The sequence below is a fragment of the Neltuma alba genome, unplaced genomic scaffold, assembly GCF_004799145.2.
Source record: "Neltuma alba isolate B1F8T4 unplaced genomic scaffold, ASM479914v2 tig00011824_pilon, whole genome shotgun sequence".
NCBI classification, from domain to species: Eukaryota; Viridiplantae; Streptophyta; class Magnoliopsida; order Fabales; family Fabaceae; genus Neltuma; species Neltuma alba.
Window position 1 is genome coordinate 145361 of NW_021636437.1, and position 17880 is coordinate 163240.

At 39.3% G+C, this 17880-nt stretch overlaps 2 protein-coding genes and 2 pseudogenes across 3 annotated transcripts; 2 read left to right on the forward strand and 2 right to left on the reverse strand.

Moving 5' to 3' along the window:
* The first annotated feature begins 465 nt into the window (after window positions 1–465).
* LOC114718282 (wall-associated receptor kinase-like 22) lies at window positions 466–5350 on the forward strand. 2 transcript variants are annotated; one of them, XM_028903559.1, is made up of 4 exons: window positions 466–1327; window positions 1672–1719; window positions 3697–4917; window positions 5092–5350. In XM_028903559.1, exons 1-3 carry the CDS (start codon window positions 535–537, stop codon window positions 4902–4904), a joined length of 2049 nt encoding a protein of 682 aa, XP_028759392.1. In that variant the 5' UTR covers window positions 466–534; the 3' UTR covers window positions 4905–4917; window positions 5092–5350. The 2 variants fall into 2 exon arrangements, with proteins under 2 accessions (XP_028759392.1, XP_028759394.1); XM_028903561.1 differs by having other exon boundaries at window positions 3697–4908; window positions 5083–5350.
* Window positions 5351–6438: 1088 nt separating this feature from the next.
* LOC114718284 (berberine bridge enzyme-like 8) lies at window positions 6439–8423 on the reverse strand (annotated as a pseudogene).
* A 2669-nt stretch (window positions 8424–11092) lies between these two features.
* LOC114718285 (berberine bridge enzyme-like 28) lies at window positions 11093–13197 on the forward strand. The gene has a single exon (XM_028903563.1). The coding sequence runs from the start codon at window positions 11333–11335 to the stop codon at window positions 12935–12937; it is 1605 nt and encodes a 534-aa protein (XP_028759396.1). The 5' UTR covers window positions 11093–11332; the 3' UTR covers window positions 12938–13197.
* Window positions 13198–13605: 408 nt separating this feature from the next.
* Window positions 13606–17781, reverse strand: LOC114718275 (patellin-4-like; annotated as a pseudogene).
* Between the last annotated feature and the right edge of the window lie 99 nt (window positions 17782–17880).

Consider the following 17880-nt stretch of genomic DNA (forward strand, 5'->3'; position numbering starts at 1 on the left):
TTAACGAGTAGATGATGAGAATAAGAGAGTACCGTGATAGATGAGTTTGGAGGCATTTGGTACGAGGGAAAATAAGAGAAGGGGAGGGAAAATTTTAACAAGCTCAATTTAAAAAATTAAAAAATAGAGTTAAAATTTTTAATTAATTTTTATTATCTTTTATATTACTTCTTGTCTTTATTAAAATTTAATTTCAAAACCCCACTTCTTTAATTTTTTAAAAATAGAGCTTATTAAGATATTCCTTCGCCTCTCCTTCCCTCCATTTCCCTCGTAGAAAACCGTGGGTATATATAAATATTTGGTAAAATGAGGGGTGGGACATTAAACGTCCACTACCGTTCCAAGTTGTGCCCTTGAAAATGACGCTAAAGAATATTCTTCCATTCGATCTAGTGAAGGAGTCCAAAACGGTCATCTGGCCGCCACTACTAACTAATAACAAGGTCTTGCCATATATACTTTACTAATCCCAGTCAATATCCATCTGCCTCCTCACTTCCATCTCATTCATCCATCTCTCTCCACATCCATATGGCTCTGCATCTGCTCTTCATCTCTCTACTTCCACTGGCGGCATTGGCATCTCCTAATTGTAACTCCACTTGTGGAAACATCACAATCTCTCCTCCCTTCGGAATGAATGAACCCCGCTGCTACCACAACGAGTGGTTTGAGATCAATTGCTCCCAAGACTCTGCTGGAATTCCCAAGCCATATCTCAAGAAGATTCGACTGGAGGTCACCAAATTCGATTACAGCTCCTGCAAGGTCTGGGTCAACAACCCTATATACTCATGGCACTGCAAAATCCCCGCCACACATGGCGGCGCAAATGTAAGTCTTCCCCTAGATATGTCTGCCAGTCCTTTTGCTTACTCTCGGGAGGACAACGTTTTTCTGGGTGCGGGCTGCGACACACAAGCTCTTCTTCTGCAAGGCTCCCACGACGGCGTTTTCGGCGGCTGCGTCTCCATTTGCAGCAGCGTCAACCATAATCATTCCGCAATTGGAGGTTGCCTGGGCCAGTATTGCTGCACCGCTTCTCTGCCTAGGGGTCTGTCGGAATATAACCCCAGAATTGAGCACGTGGCAGGAAATCATGGCGATTGCAGTTATGCTCTTATTGTTGAAGACAAGGGCCAAAACGATTGGGGCAGCAGGATTCTCAGTTCGTTAAGTCATTCGAGTAGCGTTCCTGCAGTGCTCGAATATTATAGCGCCTGCAATGTCTCTGATATTTTGTCTTCCGAGGCGCTAAACTCGCCTCTCGCACCTCAGTGCGCTAGTCCTCTGTTCCCCGGCGCCAATCCTTGTGGTTCTACAGGTCCGTACTATGTGTTTGGATAAACCCATTTTTCTTACTCATTGATATTCTGGTGCTTTTTAATTGTCACAGAAGGATTTTGGTTTCTTTTTATTTGTGGTAACTTGTACTCTTTCTAATGTTTTATTTTTAACTCTGTCTTTATTAATTAAGGGAGATAAGTATAAAGATTAAAAAAATAAATGTGTAAAAAAAATATACTAACATTTAATGAGGATAAAAATATAAGATTTTATATATTTAATAATTTTTTTAATATGTAAAAAACTGTTACAAGTAACGATTGGAAAAAGATCAGAATGGTGCTCAAAACGTACAACTCAGTTCGGTTTTTCAACTTTCAGGTGGGCGAGGCAACTCGGGATCCAAATCTCAAAGCTTGTCGGTGATAGGTACGCATATTATTCATGTGAATGTACTAAATTCTCCTTCCAGTGACTTTCAGTCTAGAAATGATTGCATACTTTGATCCGCCTACGGTTAGTCATCTTTTAAAACAACGTCTGGAAATTAGTTGGCTAGATTAGTTTCTTTCTGTTTTCTTTGTTAAACATTAAAGTTACTCTCATTAAAAGTCATGTTAAAGAAGTCTGATTAATTATTTTGAAAAGAGAAAATTTAGTGGTGAATCATGGCACGCTACACGACAATTCTCGCGAGGCGGCTCTTTTTGCTTGACAAACGTGTCACACGACTAGACTGATTGGAATATTAGTTCCAACCCAATTAACAGCTCTCATTCATGTGGACTTTCTTTTTGACCAGAACATTCATGTGGACTTTCCTGCATCCAATGTGCCTACTTTTCATATTTAAATGAAACTTGTCTATTGTCTGTCTGTGTTGGAAAGTAATTTTTTTGGGAGGGGAATATATTCATCAAATGTGTCTTGCACATGAAAAGAATTTTTACAACAAAGTGGCCTAAGTTTAGACATGCAACTAGTTTCATGACTCATAATATATAAGCATTAAATTTGGATCACCTATATAGATATAGATGGTGTAGATTAAATTTTTTTGTGCTTTTTTGAATTTTTTTTTCTTTCAATGCATGTATAATCCAAAATAAAAATAATCTTTTGAATGATAATTTTTCAAAAATATTTTTTAATCTAGAAATCATTAGTTAAAAATTTTAAATCTAAACCATTGAAACTATATTCAAATGGTGTAAATCTCACTGTGATGAAGAGTACCATAGTACTCATCATTGCCATGAGCACCAAAACTAACTCTGTTTAGGCATAATCTTTTGCAAAGTTCTTTAATTTCTATGTGCCAGATAGTTTCAGTGCTTATCACAGTGGTAATAATCAAATCTTGACTATTCAAATTTAATATGGACGGCCAAGATTTAATATTTAATATAAGTGTTTCTTAAAAAATATTTTTCTTTTAATAGGTACGTAATCCAAAATAAATGCAATATTTTAATTGTAAGTTTTTCAAAACATAAATTTTTTATTTAAAATTTACTAGTTGAAAATTTTAAATCTAGCATATTAAAACTAATTTTGAATGATTTAGATTTCATCATGGTGATGGGAATCATAGTGCTCATCACTGCGACAAGCACCAAAACTGGTTTTGTCATATAAAGACTGCTTACATTGATGAATTTTGACTCCGTTGCAAAGGAATTATCAACATTTTGGTCCTCACTTGAGAAGAAGAAAAAGTTTTTAGAATAGCATATCATAGTCATCAATATCACAAGAGTCATGTATATATGGAACCAACGTATTGATAATTCTCTGCATAAATCCAAATGTCATTCTCCCTATAATTCTTTCATGGGGTCTGCTTTGTTTTGTAAAATGATTATCTAAAACACTCGAAAGTTAGTTCTGAAATTATTTTAGTTGTTTATTTCAATTAAAGATATTCCACACTCTTTTTAATTAAATTTGAGTTCGCCTTGTCCTAAAACAATTTAAGAAGTTGGAGTCCATTTGTTTGTTTCATTTTGAAAATTTTATTTGAAATAAATAAACGGCATAGGTCAAAAAAATTTCTTTACCTATTTTTTCAAAGAAAAAAGTATAATTAAAATGGGGAGAGAATTTTTTTTGGGACTTGTATTGATAAAGATGATCAAGGAGTTATACTTTCTCATATAGTCTTGTGGTAGGCCCTGTTCCTGGTCAGAAATACAATGAAATCACCTTTCCTATTCTTTCCCCCGACCCCGCCATTAGGAAAGATGTTCACTTCTTAAAATATCTAGGCCGGAACAGGGGAAGGGGGCAGATTTATCCCCATCGGAGCAAGAGCAATAATAATGTTTTATAATGCTACAGTAGCACTTGTGTGTTTGTATTTGACGCTCTATTAGTAACCGCATGTACTTACATATATGTCTATAGGGGTGGTTTTCTCGAGCCTAGTATCCGTTGTTTTCCTGGTGGGCGTGTGGATCCAATACAAAATCTTCAGGAAAAGCAGAATAAACAAACGAAAGGAGAAGTACTTCAAACAAAACGGCGGCTTGCTGTTGCAACGGAGCTCGTTAAATGGCGACGTCAGCTTCGACAAAACCAAACTGTTCGGCTCCAAGGACCTCGAAAAAGCCACCGACCGCTTCAACGTTAATAGAGTGCTGGGAAAGGGAGGCCAGGGCACTGTTTACAAGGGCATGCTCGCCGACGGTCAAATTGTTGCCGTCAAGAAACTCAGACTCCAAGGAAATGTTGAAGAATTCATCAACGAAGTGGTTATTCTTTCTCAGATTAACCACAGAAACGTGGTGAGGTTGTTAGGGTTTTGCCTGGAGACACAAGTTCCTCTGCTGGTTTATGAATTCATTCCAAACGGTAACCTCTACGAGCACCTGCACGAACAAAATGAGGAGATCTCAATGACGTGGGACGCTCGTTTAAGAATTGCCGGCGAAGTTGCGGGAGCTCTGTTCTACTTGCACTCGGCTGCTTCGCGGCCCATTTACCATAGAGACATCAAATCAACTAACATACTGTTGGATGACAAGTTGAGAGCAAAGGTTGCTGATTTTGGAACCTCAAGAATGGTGTCTATGGAAAAGACTCACATCACGACTCAAGTTCAGGGAACTTTTGGGTATTTGGATCCTGAGTATTTCCACACGAGTCAATTCACCGACAAGAGTGATGTGTACAGCTTTGGGGTTGTTCTGGTTGAACTGCTGACAGGTCAAGTTCCAATATCATGTGGAAGGCCACAGGAAGCTCAGAGTCTGGCTTCATATTTCATAATGTGCATGGATGAAGGGCGTTTATATGATATTGTGGACCCCAGAATCACGGAGGAGGCGAAAGAAGATATCACGGCGGTGGCACACCTGGCAAGAAGATGCTTGAGCTTGAATGGGAGGACGAGGCCGAGCATGAGAGAAGTGACTGCGGAATTAGAAGGGATTCAGAGACTGAGAAGCAGGTCGTGTAATATGGACCCACAAATTTACGAGGAAATTGAGTTGGGGGCAGCATTGGAAGGCTGCCAGATTTGGGGTGCAGATTACGCGTCATCCGCATCCACTCTAAACACCGCAGCTTCCCACTCATCGTCCCAGGGCTTCCTTGTTTCGGAAGACAGATAAATTGTAGTGATCTCGAAGATCATGCTCAACTTTTATGCGTGTGTACATATTCCACGGTTTTTATTCTAAAAGCATATATATATACACATATATATATATGAGTCCGGGACTATTTGTGATTGATATATAGGTTGGAGTCATTATTAGTTTTCTGGTATTTCGATCACTCATGTCAATTTAGTGATATAGCTTATGGCATCTCATAGTTGACTTATCAGTGTGTATAGATATCAGTGCCCTCTAGCTTTCACTCATCCAAGTTAAAGGGTTCTTTAATTTCAGGTCTGCGTTACCTCCTTCACTCATCAGCTTCATTATTGTCAGTCACCTGTGTTTCATGCAGCACTACTGTCATGTCCATCAGCATGCATGCGTGTGTTTGGTTTTGTTGTGTATATCATCATCTTCGGTCAATATATCAATTCTTTTTCGTCCTTTTTCTTCGTCCATCTTTATTCTCATAAATTAATCTTTCATTTTCTTAATAGGTGTTCTCCTTGTAATAATTGCGAACAAAGACGTACGGGAGAAGGCTAGGTTTCATAAGCAATTAAAAAAGGATTATAAATATGATGGGCAAGAGAAATTGAGTCACCGCATGCTTAATTGGCTGATGAGGATCAATGTTGAATGAAAATGACATGCATGGTTGTGGGGGAAAGTGTACACGATATCATTACTGCTAAATTAAATAATTAATTTTCATTTTTCATTTACTTAGAATGACAAATATTTGTGGAAGAACCGCACCATATAACAATTTTGATGTGGCTGGCACGCGTATGGAGATGGCTCATCAGAAAACAAGCCCCCCATGATCTATGAATGTGACACATAATTTCACACTCCTTTAATTTTTATGCACTAGTATGTTGCATGATTATTTAATTTGTCAGTGGAGTTAAATGTAGTGTGTGTGTGTATCTTCCTCCTGTAGCCAGCTCATCAACCTGGTTCTCCCTATTCCTCTACCCTCATCCTCATGCCCAGTCTGATTCTCTCTTCAAACCCTAGATCCCTAGTCCTCATCTTCTCCCCTTAATTTCTCCTTCACTGCTTCAATCGCACCATGAATTAATCATATCGTCCTTTTTTTTATTTTGTTTTAAAGGCGCATGTTCAATTCAGCAATCCCTGGAATCCAAAATTTATTATAATTCGAATTTGAGATCATCTATTTTCCTGTCTGACATGCTTTAAGGGATATACACGCAAGAATATATTAATAACCAAAGCATTAATGTGTTAAACGAGTCCATGTGTCAAATTCTGATTGGAGATTCGATCATAACCCGAAAAATTGGTAGGTGTATACACCCCACACACACACTCGAGTGAAGCTTATAGGATAATTTAATAATACATGGGTTTGTGTGTGTGTGTGTTGTATTCCAATAAAAGGATATATTCGAGAAAAGCGTCAATCGATTTATAAAAGTTATACTGAAATAAAAGACATGGATGCTTTGGTATAAATTTGCAGGCGACACATCAATAATATATATTGATTTTACAACATATGGCGGAGTTTATATGTGCACGTACGTGGTCGTAGTTATTATTGTTGGGGATGGATACAATAAGGGGAGAAATTACAAAGTTGAACAAGGCTTAACATAGCAATCTGTTGACCTTAGTATATTTATTCCTACTTAATGAAAAGAAGCCAATCAATCCAGACAAACAAAGCAGTCCAATCTGAACTAATCTAGTTTGCGTATATGAGCTAGCTAATTTAAATAATTAACTGGCGGGGCGGTGTGTCCATGATCTATCCCTTGCGATTTGGGGGCAGAGTAGGGATGCTTTGCTCGTTTCGAAAGAAGTTGGAAGGATCAACGTCGGTCTTAATTCGAACCAACCTGTCGAAGTTGTCCTCGAAATACTCCACCCCATAAACTCTGCCTTCTTGGTAGCTGTTCTTACCGTTGTGGTTGATGCCCAGGTCAAGATCCTTATAGTTGAAGAATGCTCCTCTAGGGTTCTTGGACACAAACGGAGTCATTTGCTTGTGAAGTTTTCTTGTCAGCTCTATGTAGTGATCTGCTACCTCTTTCCCGCCTCATTCCAGTTGGCTTGATATTGCACCTGTTGTTATTAGAGAAGGACAAACTTTGTGTGAGACGATTATTGCGTATTTACATATACGTGTGTGTGTGTGTGGGTGGGTGTGCGTCATAAAATTGATTCAAAGGCATTTATATACCTTCCACAAATTCCCAGCACGATGAGGGAAAGCGGTTGCGGAGGCCGGAATTTCAGCCATTCGTCCGCCATAAGGATTGAAATATAGAATTGTGTCCTCCAATTCTATCATCTTCTTCCATATCCCCTCCAAATCTTGTTTCGGAATAGGTTCCTTCACATAGTCAGACTTCCTTTTCAAGTAATTCAGTGACTGAGGCGTCCTATCAAGTAAAATCTCAGCCGGTTCTGTAATATTAATGTTTGTCCAAAACAACACCGATTGAAGCCAGCTCGTTTCTATGCAATCTGATTGCTTCAAACCCAATTCAGGAAAGCTCTCGTTCACGATAGAAAGAAGCCTTTTGGAGTCACCAAGGAACATGGCTATGAAGGTGACCCTCACAGTCTTTGTCCCATTTTCAGTACCATTGACCACGTCGATGATAGCCCTTATGAAAAGGTCATTATCAATACTAGGGGCAACATGCTGCCACTTGTACAGTATCTCTGTGGCATTCTGCTCCAGGGTCCTAGCAACTTGGAAAACAGTGACCACCTCCGGGACTCGAACCAGCTTCAATGTGTAGGATACCACAACTCCAAAGCTAGCTCCCCCGCCACCTCTAATGGCCCAGAATAGATCTTCATCCATAGATTTTCTATCGAGTAATCTTCCATGAACGTCCACTATCTGTGCATCAGTGACGTGATCCACGGAGAGACCATATTTTCTCATCATATTCCCGTACCCACCACCACTTATATGTCCTCCCACACCAACCGTGGGACAAACCCCAGCAGGGAAGCCATGGGTTTTACTCTTCTCAGCGATTCTGTAGTAGACTTCACCGAGAATCGCTCCGCTTGAACGGAAGCCGTCTCGCTGTCTATGTCAACCTGGATGGATCGGAGATTGAACATGTCAAGGATGAAGAAGGGGAGCTGAGCTCTGTAGGAGACACCCTCATAATCGTGACCTCCGCTTCGGATTTTCATGAGCAGGTTGTGCTTTTGAGCACATATAACGGCGGCCTGGACATGGGAGACATGTAAGGCGGTAAGTATAAGGTATGGTTTTCGGGTATAGGAGTTGTTGAAACGGAGGTTTCTGATGTAGGCTTCTAGAACGGAGGAGAAAGAGGCATTGCTCGGGATGAAAATGGCTGAGGTTATGGGGTGAGAGGGTTCGGAATGGTTTACCAGGCAACGGACGAAAGTATTGCGAGAGGAAGAAGGAGAGGAAGAAGCAGAGGTTTGTGAAGGGAGGGAAAGAAGCACAAGAAGGGAAAGTAATGAGAGTAATGGTAGTATCGCTGAACGACCCATGTTTAATTTGATGGGATTGGGGATAATCCATGGGGCAATCTGTATTGGAATTTATAGAGATCTGCGGGTGATGAACAATATGTTATTAAAAAAAAAAAAGAAGAAGATGATCATTTATAAATTATAAGCTATTTCCCAAACTGACCAACAACAGATTACGTAGCAGGATTATGCATTGACCTGCGACTACATGATTAAAACATTTTTATACTTTAATTTGGGAGGGACGGCGAGGGGTGTGGAGGTTTGTGTGAAAACGTACGCCAACAGCAACAGATACTGTGTTGTGAATTCCAATAGCTTAATGTCACACCCTTTATGGCTTTGGATTCACTGCCAAAAACTAAAGATCACAGACTCTCCAGAGTTGAAGGGTCGTTCATAATAATGAGCATATTATTAACCTTAGCCTCGCCTCTCAGATTTGCTTCTCCTATTGTCCACTCTCTTTCTCGTCTTTACATTATACATCTTTACATCTAATTAATGGGTATATAATTATGATAATAAATCTTTTAAATAAATAAGAACAACTTTTTTGTCTGGTAATATTTAGGGATGATTGTTATATCATTAGCAGGCAGTAATACTCACCAAGTCTAATACCATCGCGTTTTTTATATCCCATTAATTATTTCCCGGTGAAACAGCTAGCTCCTCCAGGTCGCCGTCTTCATTTTCGTAGAACAACATTTTATGAATATAAAAATAAAATCTGCGTTACTTTCCATTAAGCATATCCATTTACAGTCAGATGCTTTTATTGCATAATATATCGTCAATTATTATTATTATTAATACACTATATATCATGTGTCCCATTTGAGTTGATTATATTGACATCTTTACGTTTCATCGTCAAAAATAGACTGGAATTAAAAAATATATTCACACATCAATAAATAATAGATTAGCATTACTTGTTATAATTCTTGTCCAATATATATAATTTCGTTGCCAATCTCTCCATCTCGTATCATTGAATATCGGAAGGCTTGCACAAGAAGTCATATCCTATTTTATTTCATACGACCAAATCACCGTTTTAGTAAACGCTCTCAATTTGAATGCCTTGCACAGTTGTAGCAAAAAGAAAAATCAAAAGAAAAGAATGGCTAGCATCATCACTTTGATCAGCATACGTACATTTTAATGAATCCGTCATCTTTATGTCATTGAATTCTGAGATCTATCGCCTCCAGATATACAGACGCAATATATTAAAATTGATCTTTTCATTAGCAGCTTCATGATGATGGATAAGGAACAAGTTATAACTCACAATAATTGTCAAATTAAGCGTACTTTATTTGGACTTTTGAATTGGATAATGGATACATATCTAAATATATTCCATCACATCATCATTCATTATTGGCTTTCTGTAAACTAAATCTCATGTCAATTCTTCATTCTTCACTAATCATCGCGAGTAATTTTCCACAAATAATAAAATGATGGGCTGCTTAGAGTTTAATTTGAAAACTCTTTCCTGTTCTATATAGCCATGCAGACTGATGTCTTGGTTAAACTGATCATCTAGCTACTTGGGCATGGGCTTGAACTCACTTAGCCCAATAAGGGTTAACCAGGTAGCAGAAGTCATTAACAAACTCAACAAGTAATTAAATTAGCAATTAAAATTGCAGTCAAATTGGTATTGTGGAAGGGAGGGTCAAGTTTGGCGTGCTTATAGCGAGGGAATTCAAATCATCCATATTTACGGCTCTTTCAAGTGTTGTCCATGCGTGTTTCCTTCTATCTGAAAAATCAAAGACGACATATTTGATTTTTTTCTCTTGGAATCCTCATAACTGATGCACATCTAATATGAATTGTATTGTGTTGCAAACTAGATCGATGGTATAAGCCAAGCGTGAATATTCATATGTGGCTTCTTCCCACGCTTTGTTTTCTTTGATTAGTTTGTTACAGGTTTTGCAAATAGTCTAACATAAATCAAGAAAAACTTTAAACTTTATTGACTCTCATTTAAAATTCAACAACTTTACAACTTTATCTCTAGTTAATATGCATTTCATATAAACAAAGTTAAGACAATAATAAATGAATGGTAAAATTATACATCCATGTAAAAAAAATTTTATTGCCCTATAATATGACCAAAAAATATTCTCTCTTTGCTTTATAAATAGGACTAGAGGAGTATTTAAAATTCAAAAACTTTTCAATCTTATTCCTATTTAATATATGTTATACCTCATGTAAACAAAGTCAATATAATAACAAATGAAGGATAAAATTGTGTATCCATATAAAAAATTTCTCTCACTATCCTATAAATAGGACAAAAAAAGTCTTCTCTCTTTTGTCCTATCTAAATAGGACCCGAGAAGTAATTACAAACATGGACTGTAAACACATTTAATCAGAAATGAACGAACTCAAAGTCATGGTCAAATGATGAGAACAGAAGGAGGCATTTCTGTGATTAAACAGCAACGAAGCCAAAATGAGTGTCAATGGCTCTGACCCATTATTTCGCCATACATATCTTGTCATATCAAAATGACACGCCTCTTATTTCCCATGCTTTCAAACTCTCACCTCGATTTTAGAGTGCAAGCACAATTGAAACTTTGAGCTAGTTTGCGTGCGTCTATAAGTTATTGCCTTGAAATTTCTCTACATTTTTACGTGATTGAGCAGTCTTCCATGGCTCCAACAACCCCTGCGTGCATTGAATGATATAGCCACACATTACCATTTGGTCTTAAGTCGGCTTTCCAAGCAATTCCTTAGCCCAGAAAATAGATTCAAGACTTTGTACTGGTAAAATCTCTGTTCCAGCAGGCACGAGGAGTAATCAGATGCTACTGAGCTTCAATTTAGGCAGCCAGCTGTGTATAAATAAGAAAAGTAGCTAATCTCATCATACGTGAACCAAATCCAAAATGAAGCCTCCAAACTCTTGCGTTTCTGTTGCTTTTGTTGTTTTAATTTCGTTTGCGCTGCAATCATCATCATCCTCTCATGAAGACTTCCTCCAATGTCTTTACCTTCATTCCCCAAACGCCACCTCTTTCTCTAAGCTCGTCTTCACCACAACCAACTCCTCTTACTCATCCCTTTTACACTTTTCCATTCACAATCTCAGATTCTCATCCGACACAACTCCCAAACCCCTTGTCATAGTCACGCCTCTCCGACCATCTCATATTCAAGCTTCCATCTTTTGCTCCCAACGTCATGGATTACAGATTCGAACCAGAAGTGGCGGCCACGACTATGAGGGCCTCTCCTACGTCTCCCACCACCTTCCGTTCATCGTCCTCGATCTCATCAACCTTAACTCAGTCCAGGTGGACCGACACAGTGCTACTGCATGGGTCCAATCTGGGGCTACTGTTGGTCAAGTTTACTACCAGATTGCCCAGAAAACTAAATCCCTGGCCTTCCCTGCGGGTGTGTGCACCACTATGGGTGTCGGTGGCCACTTTAGCGGAGGAGGTTATGGCTTCTTGATGCGCAAATATGGTCTTGCTGCTGATAATATAATTGATGCCCATATAATTGATGCAAAAGGAAGGCTTCTTGATAGAGAATCCATGGGCGAAGACCTGTTTTGGGCCATCAGAGGAGGAGGTGGAGCCAGCTTCGGAGTTATTACTGCGTGGAAGATAAGGTTAGTTTCTGTACCGCCAAGCGTGACGGTTTTCAGAATTCCAAGGACATTAGAACAAAATGCGACCAAGCTTGTTCACATCTGGCAATCTGTCGGAAGCAAGCTTGATAAGGACCTGTTCATCAGGGTCATATTGCAGAGGGTGAATGTGAACAACAGGACAACCATACAAGCTTCATTTGAGTCTATGTTTTTGGGAAGTGTAGGAAAGCTGCTTCCTTTGATGCAGGACATGTTCCCCGAACTGGGCTTGGTGAGGGAAGATTGTGTTGAGATGAGCTGGATTGATTCAATCCTTTACTTTGCCAATTTCTCAAGTGGTTCCCCTCTTGAAGTTTTGCTCAACAGAACTGATCTAACTAATGGTCTGTTTTTCAAGGCGAAATCGGATTATGTGAGAAAAGCCATTCCAGAAGATGGTTTAGAAGGGATATGGACAATGTTTTATGAACAAGAAGCAGAGTTTGCCATTATGATACTAAATCCTTATGGAGGAAGAATGGATGAGATTCCGGAGGATGAGATTCCATTCCCGCATAGATTCGGGAACCTGTACAAAATTCAACATGAGGTGTACTGGCTGGAGGAAGGGAATGAAGCAGAAGAAAGGCATATTAATTGGATTAGAAGATTATATGCTTATATGGCACCATTTGTTTCCAAGTCTCCCAGAGCCGCATATCTGAATTACAGAGATCTTGATATAGGGGTCAATAACAACAATGGTCATACCGGCTACGACGAAGCCAGCATTTGGGGATCCAAATATTTCAAAAACAACTTCAAGAGGCTGGCAGACGTGAAGACTAACGTTGATCCTCTTAACTTCTTCAGGAACGAGCAAAGCATACCTTCTTTAATACCCAGCCACTAGAGGGTATATCACATTGCATGCTGGCTCCATTGAGCACTAATCCCTGGACCATCATGTGTTTAATTAGTGAGATTATTAGTTTTACCTTCTTACTGCCATTTTGATTTTTCCGTAATTGCATTCCGTCTGTGTCACCACCATTTGTCTCTGTTTTACCTTGGTTCCATAATATTGTTAGTTACATTTGACCAAAATGATTAGGCTCATGGAATTTTGCGTGTTAATATTCTAGATTTACCTTAATGGAGATTTTGAGTTGAGAAAGGTCTCAATCTTTTTCCCCATATGAAATCAATATTACCTCCCCCAATTCAGATTTGAATTTTGTGGTGTAGGGTAATTCTTTCATGTGATTTTGTGTTTATAAAATCCCACCACGCCTGCACACAAGAAGAAAACGAAGAGGCAAAGCTCCCATGGTCACATCACTAATAGTTGTTTAACGCCATTTAAATCTTCCTTCAAGACTTTCTTTAAAAAGCTCTATTATTCCGGTGGACACTTCTTTAAATTTCACAGGAGGAGGATTTTGTGGATTCTCACATGATAGTTCTATGAACACAAGCCAAGATTATCACTCAGGCAAAGCCTCAAAAGAAAGATTTAACATTTAAAATATGATCAGATGCATTATTGGTACATGAAAAAGAATGAACTTGGAATGTCACCATAAGGAAAAATAATTAATTTAAACCAATGAAAGAATTTCTCAAACGCCTCAACAGCATCAATTACAAACTTCTTCACAGAATTCTTAGGACGAGTTCTTGTTGGTCTTGTAACGGTAGAGAATCCTCTTGTTCTTGTTCGATGTGTTCTCAATAGTGAGGACAATCTTTCCAGGTTCATTGTTCGTGAAAATGTTTCTAACAGGCCCTTCTTGTGAGCCCATCTTCTTCCCTTTTGAACTATGACTGTATAAGAACCCTCATCGGTGGGAACAAATTCCTCCCTGTAATTCACCTCCCAACCCAACACAGTTAAATCCCAAAGCAATGTGTTTCCAACCTGTTGATCAACCACAATCAGCAAGCGACGTTTTTCTTGGGTAAACAGCAGACATTTTTATCTATGATGTTCTTGTTTCTAAACCTAAATTGAAAGAACTTGTACACAAGTTGGTACTACCTCTAATGCGGGAATTTCAATGGTTGCTGTTGATCCAGCCTTGAGAGTAATTTCAGAAACAGAGCCATCTTGGGCAGAAAATTCAGAGTCGTTTTCCCTCTTGAAACCACCGTAGTTAACAGGGATCTCCTCAATAGGAATGTACCTGTTTTCAAGAAATGAAGATAAAATCGATTCTGAGTTCAGAGTGAAGTAAGGGCATTTCAGTTTTGTCTTCCGCAGATCTTTGAAAAATCTCCTGTATAACTATGATACTTGGAAGTCCAATTTATTCGAATTTCATCATTTTACGTGAACTAAACTCTTCACGAAATCGAAAGAATATCACAATTGGGATTAATAGAGTGATGAAAAACTTATTTGGATGCGACTGATGGTGATGTTCGAATCAAGTAAACGTTGTTTTAGTTTTAGTCAACTTGATAAAGAATGGGATAACGGACATACTTGAGCAGGGTTTCGGTGACCTTAGCAGGACGAGCAACGACAAATTTGCTCTTTGTTCTCTGTGTTAAGAAAGGAGATAGAAGGGCATTGAGAGCATAGTACCAGAAAGGCACATTGATGAAAATCTACAAACACAAACACAAGCGCAATGCTCAGTTATTCTGATCAACTAGAGACAGGAACACACAGATTGGTCATTGAATATGACTGACAAACTTACATTTTTGGCAACCATTTCAGGGTAGTTGTCCTGCAAAATGGCAAGAGCTTGCTTCGTGGCAACTCGGAGCTCCTTTTTGGCCGGACCAGGGGAGCTCTTAAGATCATTGATCTGAAGCAAGGAAGAAACACCTCCGGGCTTCATGTTCAACTTCTGAATACCCTCCTCCATCAACTGCAACCTCCATCTCAAGAACTCACTTCGCTTTTCCTCAGTCCCAAATGTCTTATGGTACATCTCTTGGCTGTCGAACACCCCAAAAATGTTGTAGCACACGGGATGACCGTCGCGATCCACGCCGTTCATGTAAGCAGCGGATCTCAGGTCGGAGCCAAAATCCTCGTCAAGAATGGAATCGATATTGGATTCCTTGCGCCATTTAAGCGTCTTGGTCAGCATGTCGAAAGCTTCATTGACTTTGAACTCCCTAGCCCTCAAGAACTTGAGGAGAACAACATCAACACCCTCTGCTCCTTGGCTGGGCAAGAGAGGTACTCCCCACAGAGAAATACCCTTGTGGTGGATTTCCACCGGTTCAACTCTGTTACCGTCATAAGCGTCAGCAGCATCCTTTTCTTGCCTGGGGAACAGAGTGTTTCCGGCGATGGCTTCTTGGAGCTTAGATTTGAGTTGGTTCAAGGTGTTTCTCTCGAAGTCTTTGAGATCAGAAGGGAAGTTGCTTTCTTCCTTGTAAGAGGAGCTCTTGAGGACAGTTGGGAGTTGGGAATCGGTGGGAGGTGGTGGCTGTTGTTCAACAAGCGCCTCAGCGGGGTGGGGTTGTTCTCTAGTCATGGAGAGGACTTGGGGGACAGAGAGGGAGAGGAGAAAAGGAAGAAAATGGAATGAAGTAGTGTGGATTGTGGGTGGGAAGAAAGATATAATGAGGCTGTTGGATTGTGAAAAATATGAAAGGAAAAGGAGGAGCAACGGTCACAAAGCAGGATGCAGCCGCTGCAATAGGGTGACATGGGCATCCTGAGAGAAACGCCACTCTGGAAAGCAACCATTATATATTATTACGAGTATATTATATTATATTATAAATGCCTCTCACTCACTTTTTAATCAACAGCGCAACGGTCTTATGCATCGTGTTATATATATATATATGTGTGTGTCATATGTGCTGCTACCTCCTGTAATTAATATAAAACCCTATTTGATTTTTATTTTGATCCTAAATATAACACCCTAATCCATTTTGTCTATCATATTTATATATTTTTTTTTAAAGTAACCCTTCTAACAATAATAATTCTAGTCAATACACTTGATTAGTAAGAATATTTTAAAAAAGATAACATCTATTTAAGACAAATAACTAACCTAATTTACTTTTCTAATTTTTTAAATTAGTCAACTGGTTCTTATAATTAAGATAGAGGTAGTATTTTCTATACACCCTTACATAAGGGGGGGAAAAGGACGATGCAGGCGCATATACAAATTTATTAATAGCCTTTTAGGTAGATTCAATATTAAGATTTTTTTTTTGCCAGCAATTCAATATTAAGATTTAAACGTACAGCGAAATTAAATTCAAGCTCATGAGTCATGTCATGTGACCTTGTTTTGGACATGTGGCAGGCACGTTGTAGGGTAGCAAGTATAGCAATGAAATAATCGTATCCTTATCAGAAAACACAGTCGCACCCGCTGACTGATCTAATAGATGGTCAATTTGAGAAAACGCATACTTATTTTCATTGTTGCTTTATTCAGCCGACATTAAATCATGATTGCGTATCTATCTATGATTCCCCAATCATGAGTTTTGTCGAGTGCTGGAGTTGTGCTGTATGTATTTGTTTTGTTCGTTCTTGTTTCATTTCCGAAAAAAAGCAAGCAGCATCATACAGAGCCTTTAATTCGCATGTCGGGGAAATAGCGCACTCACGTGCAGATTGGATGTGTAGATGGTGCACATTGCAGTAAACAAAATCAAGCTAATAGCGGTCGTGTTCCACGTACGAGTAAGCCGTCCGTATCACCACCATCCACAAGCGGCTGTGTACGTAGGCAGGGAATTAGGATGATCCTCCCACGCTCCAACGTGACTGCTTCAGAAGCTGCTCCTCCTCCCGTCCCATCCACACACACACCCTTCTCCATCCTTCCCGCTCTCAGAGACGCAATCGAGGAGCATGTCTACCGCTAATTAAGAGTGGGATGCGCGTGCGTATTTGTTCTATTTACCAAAACGAGGGAGTACGATGGAAAACCATACTGTACTAGAAAAAATTATAAAAAAAATTAATTATTTGTTTTCTGTAGTAGAATTTTATGGAGCATGATGGAAAACCATTTCCACCTATTTTGGTGGAAATGGAAATGGAAAAATTTTCAATTCCATAATACCAAAGAAACTTTATCATGAATAATACTATAATGGAGTAAAATACAATACTAGAGTAAAATAAAATATATAGAATAAATTAAAAAATCAAATTAATTACAAATAAAACGATGAATGCTCTGTAGGTGTTTGTTTTATTGTCCCCAGGCTGATTTCGAACTTGTTTAATAGAATTGTTGGAGGCAACACACTCACATGCAGATACCAGATGGAGAAGAATACAATGTCCACTAGAGTATTAGTGTATATCGTACATAGCTTTAGGCCTTAGCCTTTAGGTGTGTGCATGTAAATTACACTGAAAGAAGGAACACGTGACTCAACCTCGAACCCACTTAAACGTAGCCTTTCCCCCCCAGGGTTCCTCTTCCTTGGCTCTTGTTACCAGTTGGGGTGGTATGATATGAGAAGCAGAAGCAAGAGAAGGAAGAAAGCAACGCCCCAAGGCGAGTCCCCGCCATGAGCACCACTCAGCTTGGGTGGCTCATCCTCAAGTCCATGCCGAAGGCGGCCATATCTAAGAACAGAGTAAGCCACCCACATCAACAAGAGCGGCACCAATATGTTGATGGATATGCTGCCACCGTTAGAGCTCCTTGGCAACCACAGCCAGAAGCCCACTATTCCTGCTACGGCCATCACCTGCGCCGGCGGTGCCCTTATCCGCCACTCCTCACTTATTGCTCTCTCCATTTTTGCGCTTCGCTCTTCTATGCCCCCACCATAAATAGTGTCTTATGGCGGTGACCTCAAGATCCTACCTTTCGCCCCACCCATTTTAACTCGACACTT

Excerpts from the sequence above, each read along its gene's own strand:
- LOC114718282 (XM_028903559.1), top strand. The coding sequence starts at position 535 with ATGGCTCTGCATCTGCTCTTCATCTCTCTACTTCCACTGGCGGCATTG. Across the intron at positions 1,328-1,671 it reads CAATCCTTGTGGTTCTACAG|GTGGGCGAGGCAACTCGGGA; the intron begins GTCCGTACTATG and ends TTCAACTTTCAG. Across the intron at positions 1,720-3,696 it reads TCAAAGCTTGTCGGTGATAG|GGGTGGTTTTCTCGAGCCTA; the intron begins GTACGCATATTA and ends ATATGTCTATAG.
- LOC114718285 (XM_028903563.1), top strand. The coding sequence starts at position 11,333 with ATGAAGCCTCCAAACTCTTGCGTTTCTGTTGCTTTTGTTGTTTTAATT.